Source organism: Myotis yumanensis, unplaced genomic scaffold, assembly GCF_028538775.1.
Source record: "Myotis yumanensis isolate MYYU_CA2020_CCGP unplaced genomic scaffold, mMyoYum1.0.hap1 SCAF_16, whole genome shotgun sequence".
Taxonomy (NCBI): domain Eukaryota; kingdom Metazoa; phylum Chordata; class Mammalia; order Chiroptera; family Vespertilionidae; genus Myotis; species Myotis yumanensis.
Window position 1 is genome coordinate 30,541,325 of NW_027223767.1, and position 17,056 is coordinate 30,558,380.

At 41.6% G+C, this 17,056-nt stretch overlaps 1 protein-coding gene across 2 annotated transcripts in view; it reads right to left on the minus strand.

The window, feature by feature from the left end:
• The window catches only part of AATF (apoptosis antagonizing transcription factor), an 88,555-nt gene extending 74,733 nt beyond the window's left edge, over positions 1 to 13,822 (minus strand). For both annotated transcript variants that reach the window (XM_070393743.1, XM_070393742.1), the window contains exons 1-4: positions 13,617 to 13,822; positions 12,484 to 12,675; positions 9,404 to 9,835; positions 8,798 to 8,935 (exon numbers count right to left, since the gene is read on the minus strand). In XM_070393743.1, coding sequence (XP_070249844.1) covers positions 8,798 to 8,935; positions 9,404 to 9,835; positions 12,484 to 12,675; positions 13,617 to 13,707 — 853 coding nt within the window. In that variant the 5' untranslated portion in view covers positions 13,708 to 13,822. The remainder of the gene's footprint in view (positions 1 to 8,797; positions 8,936 to 9,403; positions 9,836 to 12,483; positions 12,676 to 13,616) is intronic.
• Positions 13,823 to 17,056: the final 3,234 nt, after the last annotated feature.

Genomic DNA, 17,056 nt, shown 5'->3' on the forward strand with positions numbered 1-17,056 from the left:
GTGAGGAGGGGCTGAGAGTATGGGAGTAAATGGGGGGAAAATGGGAGACTTGATTGGGGGTGGTGAAGACACAATGCAGTGAACATATGATGTGTTGTGGAATTCTGCACCTGAAACCTGTTAACCAGTATTACCCCAATAAATTCAATAAAAAGGAAAAAATACTCAAAGAAGAAATTGAAAATAAAGCTAAAGAAATTATCTTAGAATGTAGAACCAGAGATAGAGAAGAAAAAGAGAGAACTGAGAAAAAAAAGAAGAGAACCAGAGGAACAGTCTAACACCAAATAATAGACCTTCCAGAAAGAGAGAAAACAGAGGGAATAAAATCACTAACAAAATAATTTCAAGAAACTTTTCCAGGACTGGAAGATATGTTTCCAGACTGAAAAGACCCTGCAAGTACTCTGCACAATGAATGAGGACACATGTACACCAAGGGGCAGCATCATGAAACTTCAGAATTCTTCAGACAAAGAGAAGTTACTACATCCAAAAATGGAGGGGAAAAAAGTAAGATCAGGAATCAGAATGGCTTTTGACTTATGAATAGCAATTTTGTAAGGTGGAAGGCAATGGAATATTCTATAGAACTCAATATACAAACAGAATTGTGATGAGTGTCATTACAGAATAAAGGTATTTTCAAACAAGCAAGGTCTAAAAAAGTTGATCTCTCATGTACCCTTTCTTAGCAAGCCACAAGAGAATGTGCTTTACCAACGTAAGGGGATAAGCCAAGAAAGATGCTGGAATATGGAGAAGATCCACAGAAGCAAGAAGTGAAGGTAATGCCAGCACATTAGCTGGGCACAAAAGGTGAACAGTTCAAACTGAGCAAGTCAAAAGACTCTAAGAGAGACTTCTGTAGGAAGATAAATCAGCAGAATATCTGATGCAACTGAATATCCTGAGGGGAGATTTAGACAACCAGAGTAAAGTTTGGGCTTGAATTACTGCATAAAAAACAAAATAAACAAAAATGGAACAATTATTAACTCTAGAAAACAAAATGGAGTGTGGGAAAGGAAAAATAATCACAGTATATATATTACTCAGCTCAGCTGTAAACAGTGTTTACATAGACATAATATTGTAAACACTGACTATTGATCTAACCAAATTACCATATAACCATGAAGAGACAAGGAGGTGTGTATGAGTGTAGTAGGAGAGCTAAATCCTCATTTTCATAATGAAGAGTCAGTAGATAATGCCTAAAACGGAAAAATCAAGTAGAAACAGAACATGTTAACTAGAGATATAAAGATAAATCCTATGGATTCTCAAAAAAACACAATAATTAAAAATTTAATTGTTGCTTTAGGAGAGCAGGTTATCGCAAGGGGGTGATGTGTACAGCCAGCAGAATCTGGTTTTCATAACAAGCTTTGTCAAACTATTTGACTCTTCAAATTATATACATGTATAACTTGCGTGAAAATTTAAAAGAAAGGGAAATGGTCTAAGGTAAACAGAAAAGCTGGTGGAGATAGGGACAATTTTAGGAACTAAAGTGAAAACAAAACCAAAAAAGAACTAGCCGGGCCAGTGTGACACAGTGGTTGAGCGTTGACCTATGAACCAGGAGGTCACAAGTTTGATTCCCGGTCAGGGCATGCGTAGGAGTTGTGGGCTTGATCCCCAGTAGGAGGGGTGCAGGAGGCAGCCAGTCAATGATTCTCTCTCATCATTGATGTTTCTCTCTTTCTCTCCCTCTCCCTTCCTCTCTGACATCAATAAAAATATAAATTTTAAAAAGTGCTCATTAAGATCACAGATGACCACCATGTTGCAAAACTAAATGTTCAATTCTCAATCCTCACTTACCTAACCTGTCAGGCACATTCTCATCTTTCATACCAGAGAATAAATAAATAGACATAAAACAAAGTATCTACAATTACAGGAGTAAAACAGAAATAGAATGAGACTAAATATAACACAAAGAACTTGTCTTCCAGAATGCTTCTGTACTGTTTATCATATTCAAGTGTAATTTTCATAAAATGATTTAAAAATAGCTTTTAAGATATAAATAACAATAAAGTAGAGTAAGCATTTTATGCAGTGGCTAGGCTCTGAAGTCTAAAGTGTGAGAATAAAGTAAAAATCAAGTTCTAAGCAAACTACTTTAAAAATCCCGAAAATTGCCCTTAAAGTTCAGCACCATGCTGTCTCTCCACAAGTTAAACATATTCAGTTCCTCCCCTCAAACACTAGAACATGCAGCTACTTCATTGATTTAACAGATAATTGTGTTTAGGACCATTATACAAAGACTGCATGCTGTCACTTTGGGTTTTTTTTTGCATATTGTAACTTTAAACACTAGAGTCATACATAGTGTGTCTGATGAGAGGTATTCAGGAACAGAAAATAATTGATCCAGCTGCCCTCTCATGCTTACTCCAGAGCACTCACTCACTCACTCACTCACTCAATAAAATGGCAGGCAGAATTGCTGGTACTATTGAAGCTGTTTCTCTCTCCCTCTTTTTCTTTTGGCCAGGAATATAGTAAAAGATTAATTAAATGTCCATACAAAGGTCCCAATATTCGGTGTACAACTCCATCGTGAATAACAGATAGAGGGATCCTACCTGGAACTCCTACAAGCTACTACTAGCCAGGGTTGTTGCCTTATCTAACTCATTACTATTAATGAGTTACTAATTGTTTCTGGGGCTAAAGACAATCCTAATCCCTAACAAACCCAAAACAAAACAAATTTCCATAATTTTGAAGCTTTCACGGCTCCATCTCTTCTTTTCAGGGCAAGAGGAATCACTGGGGAAATCTGACACTCTACTCCTGCTTGCACTACTTGGTTATTTTGGAAAAGCACTTGCTTTACTCTCTACATAATATAAGTGCCTAATTAACCAGGTTGGACAAAATAGGTAGTAGTTCAAGAGGAACCAAATGTCTTCCTACACAGAGCTCATTCACTAATAAATAGACAAAACATAGCATATATTTCAATGCTAAGTCAACAGGTATGATATAAATATCAAATAGAAAGTTATCATCAAGACATGATTGCTTTCATTTCCCAACTAGGAAAAAAGAAGAGATCAAAAAATAATATTCTGGGGGGCAGGGGGAATAAGGACATACATGTATTACCTTAATCAATAAAGAAAAAAATTTTTTAAAAATAATATTCTTGTGGTAGCAGGAGTGCAAGACAATAATTTACAGATGGTAATTTTAATTGTTACAAATCTTCTATGGCCAATTTCTCAACATATTCCAAAAGCCTTTTTTAATAAAAGGTACCATACGATCCCTGTCCTAGCAACTGCATTTCTGGGGAATGCAGATCTGTGCTGTCCAATACAGTATCCACTTGCCACATGTGAGTACTGAGCACTTGAAATGTGGTTAGTCCAAATTTTGAAATGCACTGAAAAATGTAGAGTACACTTTTAATTTCAACACTTAACATGGAAAACTATACATAAAATACCTCGTTTGTATTTGTATAGTGACTACATGTTAAAATTATAATAAATTTTTTGCTATGTTGGGTTAAATAAAATAAAATTAACTTTACCTCTTTCTTTTTACCTTTATAATGCGGTTACCAATTTAAAATTACACATGTGGCTTGCATTACATTTCTATTGGACAGTGCTACTTTTAGACAAACTGCACAGATATGTATGTACAAGGATGTTTATCAAAGCATGCTTTATAAAAGTGAAAAACTAGAACAAACTTAAGCATCCATCAACACAGATTGGTTAGACAAATTGCAGTAAATCTATAAAGTGGAATATTCTGTAGCCACAGAAAATGCTGATGTATATCTAAATATACTAACATGAAACGACAAATTAAATTAAAAAAATAAGTTTACAAAATAGTACATATTTTTAAGAGTCCAATTTCACTTTAAAAAGGGGTGTGTGTGTAATCACAGAAAAAGATCTGAGAGGATATTCATCAAAATGACAACTGTGATTACCTCTGGGCAGCAGGATACAGGTAATCCTTATTTTTTTCTTTATGCTTTTACTAGAGGCCCGGTGCACGAAATTTGTGCATGGGTAGGGTCCCTAGGCCTGGCGAGCGATTAGGGCCAATTGGGGCCTTCCAGATGCCGGTCGGGGCCTCCCTTCCCTGGCGGCTGGCCAGGGCCTTCCTTCGTTCCACGCCGTCCCCTAGTGGTCAGCACACATCACAGCAAGTGGTCAAACTCCCAAGGGGACATTTTGCATATTAGCCTTTTATATATATAGATGTATTTCCTGAATTTTTGAAGTAAGCGTAACATAATTTTATAATTAGAACAGTAAAGCTATTTTAAAAAACGACAGCCATCAGCTGAAACAAAAAGATCAATCTTACATCACCTTGGCTTAATGAAGTCCACGGTGATAAAGGTCCTTAATTCTACACAATGCTACTCTTGGAGAAGCTTGCAAGTGTCTTCATCCCAAGCAATACTTAAACCTATTCCAAGTAATTAAGAATATTTCAGGGTTCTACAGACCATTTGTGAGAACTCTGTCATGAACCCATAAAGTGTTAATTGAGAGAGAACACTGAAATAGATGCTCATGAATTTGTCACCTAAGGCAACGAAGTAATTAAAGGGAGGAGTTCCGCTGATAACCTCAGTTGTCTATGGGATAGAGAACTGGAGGGGGGCATTGAAAGAATGGGAAGGAGAATTCTATGTAGTTGTTAGTATCTTTGGAATTCTGAGCCATGTGAATGTACTGCTTACTTAAAAAATAAATAAAATGTAAAAACAACAGAAACATTATCAAGACTCTGTGGTTGCTCATGACTTATTCAAAAATTTTTACAAGTTATTCTTTAAGTTATCTATTAGTGTTGAGGTCAATTAAGAATTAAAGTTTTCAGTCTATTCAAGTCAAAATAGTTGAGGGGCCAGAGGAAAGACCACAAAGAGATGAGAAGATGAGTATGAATCACATGTGGGAAGATGAGGGGGAGCAAACAAATGTGATTTATTAATAATGGAATTTGTTTTTACACTCTTAGGCAAGTAAAAAATTCCAACACTGCCTCTATATTTATATTACATTATACTGTGTTCTTGGATTTTTTTGCTTATGGGAAATATCAAAATGTCAACCATTGTTTCTACTAAAGGTCTTTAATGATATTGCATTTTGGACCTGTAATGAAACATGGTGCTCACTGCAGTTTGTAATGCATCTCATTAAATACATTAATAACATGCATTTCACTAAAAGGTCAACTTATTATGGCTGGAGTTTGGATTTCCTTTAATCACTTCATTTAAAACTGTAGAGCAAACTCTGAAAAAGACAGTAGAGAGTGCCTGTTACAAAAATGTTCTCTCAATTCCCCATTCATTAAAATCAGTTATGCTTATTAAGAAATCACTGTTAATGTTTTTATGTGAAATTATGGTGGTGTGATTTTTTAAAAAAATCCTTTTATTTTAGAGATACATGCTGATTTACTGACAAGATAATAGGATGTCTGGTATTTGCTTCAAAATAATCCAGAAATAAGGGGAGAGTTAGTATAAGTACAGATGAAATAAAATTGGTATTAGCTGGTAACGGTATATGAGTTCATTGTACAATTCTCTCTACTTTTATGTAGGTTTGATATATCCCATAATGAAAAGTTTTAAATAAGTCATGCTGAGTTTTCCTTAAGTAACTTGCACTCTTCCTTGTCTATCGTTGCTACCAACATAAAAGACCTTCCTCCAAATACTGTACTGGAGAACTTTTTAAAAGAAAATCAAAGGAAAAGCTAATCTGTTTAGAGAAATGGTTTTGTACACAGAAGATCCCTTAATTTTGCCAAGGTTACTTCATGATTTACCACTATGCTACTACTAAAATATTTTCAAAATGTCTCTGAAATTACTTCACAGTTAAAGAGTTAATTACCAACATGTAATGTCAAGGTGACTGGGGACTACGTGCATATGTGTGTTGTTGAAGGCAGGAGATATTTGTTTAGTTTCTGAAAGTAGACGTTAGGGTACTGAAGATACAAAGACATGCTCAGAAGTTTACTGTGGCTAAAATACAGCTGGAAGTCTGCTGATCTAGAGACTATTGTTAGGACTATGAGGGTAAATGACAGTGCCTAGGAGAGACTATATCAAGAAAATACTACCTGAGAACAGGATCCTAAATACAATGAAACTGACACTGGCAGCATAAAAGAAGGGTCTAAGATGAGAAGAAATCAGAAAGGCAGGAGAACCCAAACAGCATATGTAATGTCACCAAAGTCAAAGGGAAATATTTCCAGGAAAGACTGAACGTTTCAGGGAGGCAATAGGCTGGGTTTGACAATAAGAAAATATATGCTCACCTTTCCATAGGCATAAGGTGAACTGTAAGTATTATCTATAATAATAAAAGGGCAATATGCTAATTAGACCAGACGTCCTTCTAGATGTCCTTCTGGATGACCTTTCTGATGAAGCCAGGGCTATGAGGGAAGCCCGGGTCCCGGGTGCCAGAGGGAAGCCGGTGCCCGCAGCCTGGGAAGGAAGGCCTACTCTTGCATGATTTTCGTGCCTCAGGCCTCTAGTAGAATAAAACACTACCCACTTTCCAGCACAAATGGTTAATTTAGATTATACAGGGAATATAAATACTAATAAAAAGTCAAAAAACACTGAAGTCAGTGGGGATAGTTTCTTACAATGATGCCCATCGTTCACATAGCTTAACATTGCCAAATACCTCTTTCAGCAGAAAAAGATGATACCCATCCCTAACATCTGTGGTGTGCTGTGTGCCAGACACTGTGCTAAGGCTTTAGATCATGTCCTTTAATCTCACAACTTTATTATCACCATTTTAGTGTGATGTTAAGTAACTTGCCCAAGGTCACAGAGATGGAATCTAAACCCACACAGTCTGACTTTACTGCAAGACCAAGCAAACTGAAAAGAAATTTACTTAAAGACAGTTAAGTTCCAGTGTTTACTTGAGGTCAGCATAAATTCAGCCTATGTTCCACATCAGCTTTACTACACGGTATAAATTCTTCATTCAGAGTAAAGTAGTCAAGACATTTTTCTTAAACTCTATTTACCAAGACAGGCAGGTATATAACATGTTACATCATACTGTCATCAGAAGGTTGAAAACAAACAAAAATTAACTACCTGTAAGATGTGCAGAAATTCTGGTTATCAGAAAACTCCCCACTTTCCCGTCTTAAAATATATGATATCAAACAAACATTCCTTTCTTCTCCTTCTTCCACCATAGCCCACCCCATCAGATTAATAGACATCCATCAGATTAACTGGAGTTCACCAATGAGGCAAAGAGGCAATTGGTTAAATACCAAAAAATAAAAAATAAAAACAATAAGAACTGTTGTAAAAGTTAAATAAAACATTAAAACTGCTAAAGATAATAAATTATATCCAAGAATAAAAATGTGTCCATTATACATGATACTGACTCTTAAAATATCAATATTTTAAGATGAATGAATGAATGAATGAATAAATAAATAAATAAATAAATAAAAGCTCAAGCAAGAAAACTATTAAGTAACAAAATGGAAAAGGCCTTCAGCAAAAACATTTCAGACAGTCTAGGTCTCATTACAAGCCAAACCAGGAATTAGGTCAAAGATAGCAGAGAAATGCTCCAAAAATCTCAAAAATTTTGAAAACTGGCCATCTGTCATTTATTTAAGGGAGAAAGGGGGAAAAGCTGGGAGAGGGATATAAATGACCCACCCTCACAGTATCAGCAGGGTTTCTGAAGGATTACCCAGGACTTTCACATAGGAAACAGACTTCAAGTATGGCAGGACATACAATCTAAAGACTGGACTCTAGGAAGTAATTTTTAATTAAACCACATGTTTTCCTACATGAAAGGTCCACAAAATCTCCTTCCCTAGAAATCCTACTATTTATTTTGAATGGTTTAAGCTCCCTAAAGGTAGATGCCAAATCCTCCTCAGCTCCCTTCCAAACCTAACCTTATAAGTTTTAAAGAACAAATGAAAACAGTAAGCCTTAGCATGTAAATGAGATCCCAACCACAGTGCACTAGCCCCAAATCTCTCTCTACCCGAGTCTTTTGGTGCCACTGAGCGTACAGGCACACAGCACACGGGAGGCAGTGTGGTGCAGAAGGAGGACTCCGAGATCAAAAGGCAGAAAAGCCGGAGTTTTCTGCCTTGCAATGTATATACAAGCTCTGTAACTCTCAGCAACTCATTCTCTCTGGGCCACAGTTCTCTCATATGTAAAATGAAGGGACTGGGAACCAAAATATTTCTAAATTCCTTTTTTCTCCTAAAATTTTTGACCTTCACAGCTCAGCAATTCTCTTCTAAAACGTTTTTCCTCCTTCTGCAGTCATCATCTTGCCTCGCTCTATGCAACTCAAAGGAAGATATGAATAAGATCATCTTAGCATCTTCTAGGAACCTCACAATAAAAAAAGGGCATCTTTTAAGTATGTGATACAACCAACTTAAATGAACTGATTTTAGTCATTCCTTCTCTCCCTTTCGTTCTGTAACAGTAGATTTCCAACGAGTGTTCTCTGAACATTAAAAGAAGTAACTCAGAAAGCCAAGGAGAGGGGGAGGTAAGAAAAACAGCAGAACAGACATGACTCCGCACCCAATCCATTTCAACCAAAGTCATCTTCATTTGATAAAAGAACTATATTGCTTTTTAAAAAAAAAGTTAAAAACTACTATTTTATACCATATTATCACTAAAATTATGTCTTCTCTTTTTCAACTCTGTGGTGCTACAAAGTATCCCAATAAGTATGCTTACTATTTTTTAAGGCGCTGGCAAATTCTGGGCCACCCTTGTCCTTGAAAACAGGGAAAACATCCGGTTGAGGAAGTTGATTGGTAGTCAACAGAGCTTTTTGTAGTTTGATCCTTCCTTCCAAGAGCTGGTCCCACAGTGCTGAGAAAGAAAAAAATAATTCCATTCCTCAGTTACACAATCTTCCTGGGGAGGGGAGGGGGGAAAGGACAGGAAATCACACCAGTCTGTCTCTAAGCAACACAGCTTTATCACAGTTTTTCATGCCATGGAAACACTCTCTGTTATAGGAAATAAATTCAGTATCTTGGAAGCAAATATGTGCTACATGAGAGAAAATGCTAAAGCCCAAAGAGAGGAGAAAACACTCTCCTCTTCAATCTTCCACAGTTGCCATAAGTACTAGAGCAGAACCAACTAAGCAGCTCAGTGTAGAAATGGCTGGCTAAGCATAGAGGAATGGGGCTTTAGGCTTCTAGGTAAGTGGGGCATGTCGCAAACTTAATTGGAAGGACACAGGAGAGAGCGAACAGCCAAAAACAAACAAACAAAAAGGACATCAAATGCAGACACTTTGAAAAATAAGCAAACAGCAAACCATGTACAAACCTATCTGGTTCTTCACAGCTCTGCCTTTCTCCACTTCCTCGGAAACTTTGACACTGGAGAAGGTCATCACCACACCATCATCTTCACTGTTCCTGTCTTCAGCTCTGTCTTCCTCACTGGCACCCTCTAAATCTTCTTCCCCATCCCCTTCTTCCATGCCACTCTCCTCCTCTTCGTCTTCCTCGTCATCACTGCTACCAAGGTCATCCATTCCCTCAGTAAATTTTTCAAAGTCACTGATATTCTGGATAGTGAAGCCTGGTGTTTTCCCAGAGCGGCTTCTGTCCCCCTTCCTCCAGGCCAGACTATTGTCCCCATCATCACCAAACTCCTGTTCCTCAGCAGCACTCATGGCATCCTCATCAGATTCCTCCAGCCCCAGCCCCTCTGAATCGCCATCTCCAGACTCTTCCTCATCAGATATTTCCTTGTCTAAACAAGGGAGAGAAGAAGGAAAGGAAATGGATGTTACCTTGAGGCAAATACCAGGCTGTATTTTTCATTTCATCTAAAGGGCCATGGTAGTTTTTTTTTTTTTTTTTAAGTATTATACATTGTACTCAATCCAATAAATATTTATTACACATCTATTATCTATAAAATGTTAATGGAGAAGCAAAGATGAACAAAACATAAATCCAATCCTAACATAAAAGTTCTAGTGGGAAAGACCCATAAAATTATAATACAGAAAAGACTTAAAAGTGCTTTAACAAAGTTTTGATAACCCAGAGAAGAGGGAAATTTTAACTGTGGGACAAGTGAATTTAAGTACACTTAAATAGGAAGAGATAGTCTTTGGTCTGGACCTTGAAGAATGGTCAGATTTCAATGGTGTGAGGGAATTACCAGTTTTCCCAAACCTGCATCTAAAAATATATATGTTATTATTAACTATCCCAAATGCATAATTTCTATCACACAAATGTACACTATTATATACTTACTAGAGGCCTGGTGCATGAATTCATGCACGGGTGGGGTCCCTAAGCCTGGCCTGCACCCTCTCGCAATCTGGGACCCGTTCATCCTGGCCCTGCTGCACCTGCCACCGCCACTCGGTAGCGCTGCTGCGAAGGTGAAAGAGGCTCCCGCCACCACCACTGCGCTCACCAGCCGTGAGTCTGGCTTTTGGCTGAGCGGTGCTCCCCCTGTGGGAGTGCACTGACCACCAGGGGCAGCTCCTGTGTTGAGCGTCTGCCCCCTGGTGGTCAGTGCACATCATAGCGACCAGTTGTTCCACCATTCGGTCGATTTGCATATTAGCCTTTTATTATATAGGATTAAGCACCTATTATGATCCAAGCATAGAAAAAGGCTAAGGAATGACAAATAGAATGTGATACCTATGAGGAGGGCTTCATAGTCTGGTGAGAGTGGTAGATATGCACACCAGTAATTATGTTACAATGTCATAAGTACAGTATATAGAGAAGGAACCACTTAACTCACCTGGAAAGGTAAGAGATGGCTTCGTGTGTAGGAGGAGACATTATAATTTTACTTAATAAGTAACAGCTCATCATATAGAGAAAGGGGAAAGGAAAGAGAAAACAGCATATGCAAAGGTTCAGCACCATAAAAGTACACTATAGTGCAGAATGGTAGGTAGCCTACAAAGTTGCTATCAGGAGAGTCTTACCTGTAATGGGAAGGAGTTTGAACTTGATCCTACAGTAAATGGAATGTTAATTACAGCTCCTGTTTTTACTTTTCCTTAGGGTATCACCTGATTAGGGTCTTCACTGATTATCCTATCTCTTCCATGGTAGAACATAAAGGTCCCATGTATAGCAAACATAATTATTAGACACAGGGACCAGTTACCAACAACTTTCTTCAATAAAATAAAGATGTCATGAAAATGCGGAGAGGCCTTCAGTACTTCTTTTAAAAACTATATATAAGCTAAAGACACGGGGAAATCTGTCAAATACATAAATACAAAAACTAAATGCAAAGTTCTTTAAAGGTATGCAATTTTTCAGATTAAGAAACATTCCTACAGAGTACTAATTAAGAGAACTCTTGGAGTCAGACTGCCTTACCTGAGTCTGGGATCTTCCACTTACTACCTATATGACCTTGAACAAATTACTTAATCAATCTATCCCTCCATTTCTTTATCTGTAAAATGGGAATAAATAGTATCAACCTCACAAGGCTATTGGGACGATTAAATGAAATTATATATGTAATGATAATGGTGATAACATTTTTTGAAGATTTACTGTGTCCCAGGTTCTTGGAATTTAATTTAAAGGGTTTTCTAAGTGCCTGACATATGGTGACAACACAATAAGTACTATAATATTTGTGTCATACTGGTCTCTTTAGCAGTCTCTAGGCAAAAAATGTGAAATGAGGTTATCAGGAACTTGCAGAACTATATCAAGGACTAAATCATATATATATATCATAACCTAAATGAAAATTCCTTTTATATTATCTGTGGATTCTCAACATAGCACCTCTGATCTCTCTAATGAAAATCAAATGACATTCACTCAGTAATTACCATATGCAACCACTCCTTCCACTCTGCTTTAAAACTATAAGCTCACATCTTCTAACACTCCTGCAGGGAATAGGGAAGGATTAGGTTATTTTTGCAATGGCAAAAGGTGAGTTTCACAAATTAATGTCATACAGTGACCCAAGGTAAGACTGAAAAACTGAAGGGAAAGGATCAAAATCCCTGAATAGCACGCTCATCAGAGGCAATGCTTTTTCAACACACAGCCTCTTCAATGTCCAATGTGCACTGCCTTTCTCTTACTTCATTTTACAGTGAACTATTAATCTAAACGGAAGGAGTGTAGCAACTTAATACCTTCAGGCTTTTGCTTCCCCATGAAGTGAAATTAAGTACCTCTAAGGCCCTTTCTAAAGCTAAATCAATGGTCTCTCTTAAGATCATAGGTGGGGGTACATAGACTAGTCTTGCAAAATTCATTAAAAAGGGGGGGGGGATGGAATCTTAACCTTAAAAAATTAGGGAAGAACGAGAAAGAGTACCATGCTAAAAAACAAACAACCCCCCCACCCCCCCAAAAAAACATGCAAACATATCCACTCACCGGATGAACCTGACAGAGGATGCTCCCACTGGTCTTCCTTCCAAGCTTTTCTAGAGGTGGTCTTGCCAGAATACCTTTTGTCTGTGTCCAAGAGGGAGGCTGAGGCCAGTTTCCGAATGGTACCCACAGCCAGGAAGTCACCTTCCCCATCGTCTCCTTCCTCAAACCGGTCAATCACTCTGGCAGCAGTGGCTGTGGGCGAGGGGGAAAGTAATCAGAATCTCCAACTTCAATGGTAACCCTGGCCAACCCTTTCCATTCACACCTGAATGTCCTCTACGAAACCCCTACCAACTCCCAGGGTCAGGGAACTCACTACCTCCCAAGGGCGCCCTCTCCTTACTGCTGTTCCCGCACAGAAAGCCGACTCTGTATCTATCTGCTAAGTAGTAGATACTTCTCCGCCTTGGAGCACATAAAACTAGGGTCATTCCTCTTCCGTGTATGACAGTCACTCAAACACTATGTCAGCCATCATCATGTTCTGTCCTCACTCCATCCTATCCCTCGGGGAGTTTTTGGGGTGTCTTTTTTCTCTTTTCTTTTCGCTTATCCTGGCTAAACAGCCCCAGTTCCTTCAACTGATATTCCTAAAACACAGCCCAGCACTCACATTCACCCGTCATCATTCTCCCTTCCTCACACTTTCTGACTCAAGTCTAAAGCAGGATGACTCCGACCGAGACCTCGAACCTGAGCGGACAGAACCGAGCCTCACTCACCAGCCCCTAGCAAGTGCCGTGAGGTCTACAGAGACTGAAGCGGCACCACGGAAACCCACGTCTGCATTCTCCAAGTAAGTTCTTAGGGACAGGCGGGGTTTAAAAAACGGAGGCGGCTTCCTTCTCCCCATTCCTCACACAATCCCTGTAAGAGCACCCTGACAGGAACTCGCAGCCTGAGACCAGGCTCCGGCTCCCCGCGGCAGCCCGGGACCCAGCTCCAAGCCACAGTCCGCGGGACGCTCCGCCCACCCGGGCACCGAGTCTACCGCGGACAGCGTGTCAGCAGCCCAGGCGCCCTCCGGAGCCCGGGGCAACCCTCCGGGGGGCAGTTTTCCTCCACACAGGAAGGAGGAAGCGGCCCTCACACGCGGCCCGGGCCCGCACGTGGCCTTGCCCCAGTCACCTCACCCTCCTCCGGGTCGGCCTCTGGATCCGCCTCGCGTGGTCGCGGGTTCAGCAGCTGTTCCAGCTGCAGCGCTAGGGATTGCGGCCCCGCCATGTTCACCAGGTCTCACTCCGCTCCGGGCGGCGCACGTGAAGGTGCGGCCCTAGCTCGGGACGCTTTCTCCCCGCGGGGCCCTCCCTCCGGGAGGCGTCTCCCAAAGCCAGTCAGGAACCGCGCGGCGCCTGGCGCCCAGCTGCCGGCCGGTAACTTCCGGGAGGGGGCGGGGCCTCGGCGTCACTACTAGATTGAAGGCGGAAGCGCCCGGAAGGCTGGAGGGATTGTCGCCGAGCGGCTGCGCGCGTGCGCGTTGAGGGGCGTGTTGGGAGGCGCGGGGACGCGCACGGGTGCGTGGCTGACGCCAGCGCTCAGCAGGGATTGCGTTGCGAGCGGCCGTTGTCCCCTGGAATAAAATATTCCTCCAGATTTGTCCGAGATTTGCTTGGAAATAAAGTGTAGTGTAGCCGTGACCGGTGGTGGCTGATTTGGGAAGGAGGGAGTCTAGCGTAAGCGTCTCGAGCTTCAGGTGCGCTCTCGGGCATGCACAGCCTGGGACTAAAAGCAGCTCTGGCATTTCTCCATTTGGAGGGGCCGGGCTTAAGACTTTGGCCCCGCAGCAGCCAGCATTTGGGAATCCTATATCAGAGATGTGTATGTGTAAGTGTACGGCAGACTGCTGGCATCTTTACTAATAGGAATAATTAGGAATCGCTATGGTTGTGCATACGTAAAGATCGATTATGTAGTTTCTCCAAGTAGCCTTGTCTGAACAGGGAAAAGAGGGTGGGGAGGGGGTTACTACTATGCACACCCATCCTATTGATGTCTCTGCTGTTCAAAGATGAGGGCATACTCAGACACTTGGAACTGATACACAAATACAGAAAACCTCAAGTCTACCATTAGAGGGGTACCGGTAGACTCAGAATATAAATACTTAATAGGATCTATTTAATTGCAATCAGGCACATGAAAAGACACAATCCTTTAATATTCTCTTTCCTCATCAAGCATTCCCGGACCGCCCGCTATGTGGCAGGCACTGCTAGAAGAGATGCAAAGATGAGTAAGTTAGAGTCTCTCCTTGGTGATCAGCCTGGAGGAGCAGACAAACTTGTAAATAGAAGCAACAATAAGAGATGAGTGTGCTTACAGAGCCGTCTACCCTTCCAGTATCTGTTTGAAGTCACTTGTAGAGAACAGAAAACCCCTAAACAGAAACTGCCCCAAAAGGATCCAGAAAACAGACGTTAAAGATGTCCCATGCCCTTCTTGGGTACAGCCCAGGCTAATTGCATCCCACAGCTGAACTTCCTAGGGAACCCTCAGCTCCCCAGTGTTTACTGGGAGACCCAAGGGAAGTAGGAAACCCTGATGTTCACAGTCTTCATATGCCTTCAGGATCAAGATCAACGAGAGTCCACCACTCCTGTGTGCCTTGTCATACATATGTCCCTTCCTGGGTGGCTGCATAGGGGATGGAGACCTGTTTTAGGATTGACTTCCCCCACAAACATGGAAGGGAAAGAACACCAGGCTAGAACTGGAGCACCCTGGACATGGGACTCAGGCAAAAAACAAACAACAACAAAACACACACACACAACCAAACCCTGCTTTTTACTGTCTGCAAGAAAATTCAAGCTAGAAAATAGCTTTTTAAAAAACAAACACAACATATCCCCTGGAATTGAAGTCTGGTGCCCCTCTCAGAGTAAAAGCATGCTCCTCAGGCTGTGACAAGGGGCCATTGTCCTGGGCTTTGAAGGACAAAAATGTTTCTCTCAGCCCATATTTAGGAAATTACCTCCCACAATCCTCTTCCCTTCCTCTTTTGGATACTAATACTGCTTAGAAATCTGCCCTGGGGGTAAAGAAAAGCGAGAAAGGGGGAGGAAGGCAAGGCAGGTGAGAGAGCACCTCTAAGCTGTCATGCCAACAGGACACAGCCACTCCTGTCTCATACATCCCAGGACCCCCAAATGTTCCCCTGTTTTCTTACCCCATACTGAGTGCAGGGAGAGGATTCCAGGAGTGGAGAAAAGAGGGATAATTCTAAAACTTAAGATGCAACTGAGAGAAACTGAGGCATGGGGCAGGAGAGCAACCTCCCTTGCTTTCTTTGTCCCCCACCCTCCAGTTTCTTGAGAAGGAACGAGGGGTTTCCTGGTGGGGATGGGAAGGAGAGGAGAGTGGACTGTGGGCGGACGTATTTCAAAGACTTCACTTCCTAGAAGAAACGTAAACCTCTGACTGCTCTAGAGATGAGAACAGATGAGATAAGCAGGGGGACAGGGGTAAATGGGAGCACGCTCCCCAAAGAACAGTCCTCTCCAGAGAAGGTCAGAGGGCCTCCCTCTGCTTGCCGCCTAAGGGCTGCAAGTGGCAGACAGACGGAGGAATACCAGAGTGTGGGCAAGGGTGCCTTAGGTACCACCCCACCCCCTTGTCCCAATCAACGGCCTGTCACATGACCAAGAGTTTGGGGAAACCACGTTCTTCACTGCCTCTCTTCTCTTTTCTGATACTATCCATCTCCAGGTCCCAGGCCCTGCCAATGCCTGTCCTGGTTTTCCTTGACTAGTCCTCCCCAACCTGGTCTCACCTTAAAGTAGCCCCCCAGATCCCCACAGCTTCCCCCAGCCTGGAGAAGTTGGGTGGGTGAGTTTCACCTCTCTCTCTCCCAGGGCAGATGGCGACCCTGCTGCTGGCACCCTGAGGGCAGGTGGCAAAAGGCACAAGCGGTGGCGGCTTTAAGATGGCTGCAGGGAGAAACCAGGCTGCCAGAGAGGAGAGTGCCCTCCTAGGCAGGAGGGGACTGCCTTGGTGCTCCCCTCTGCCTGGCTGGCCGTGTCTTTCTCTGGGAGCTCCTAGCTCCACTGGAGTGGGGATGGTGAGGTGCTTTTCTGCACCTCAGAGCTAGAGGTGGGCAGCCAGGCTCTGATGGGAAGGAGAACAGTTGCTGATATTTCTAGATCTCCTTTTCTCAGGCAGCTCCAAAATTGACTGCTAAGCTTTGCCACCTGTTCAGGTATTCGCTAGGGTTCAGGGGACAGCGCCAAGGCGGAAAGACTGAGCTGCTGCCTCGGAGCGCCCAACTCTAAAACGATTCTTATCAAGCACCCGATTCCACAATAAAGCTGCTAAATAATTCAGTAGGCTTGATAGGAAAATGCAGCTTCCCAATGAGGTGCAGTTAAATGAATGTCTTTAAAGGGGGTGGCTATAATAAATAAGTTGGCTATGATTTAACACAAATAAACGCTAAACGGGGAGGAAAAACAAACCCATCCAGTGATTGCATACAAAGCTGATAAAGAAACGTACTGTGTGCAGAGGCTAGGTGTTTCAGAAGTCTCTCCTGTATTTCCTAAATTTGGATTTCTGCAAGGACACCATTAGATTC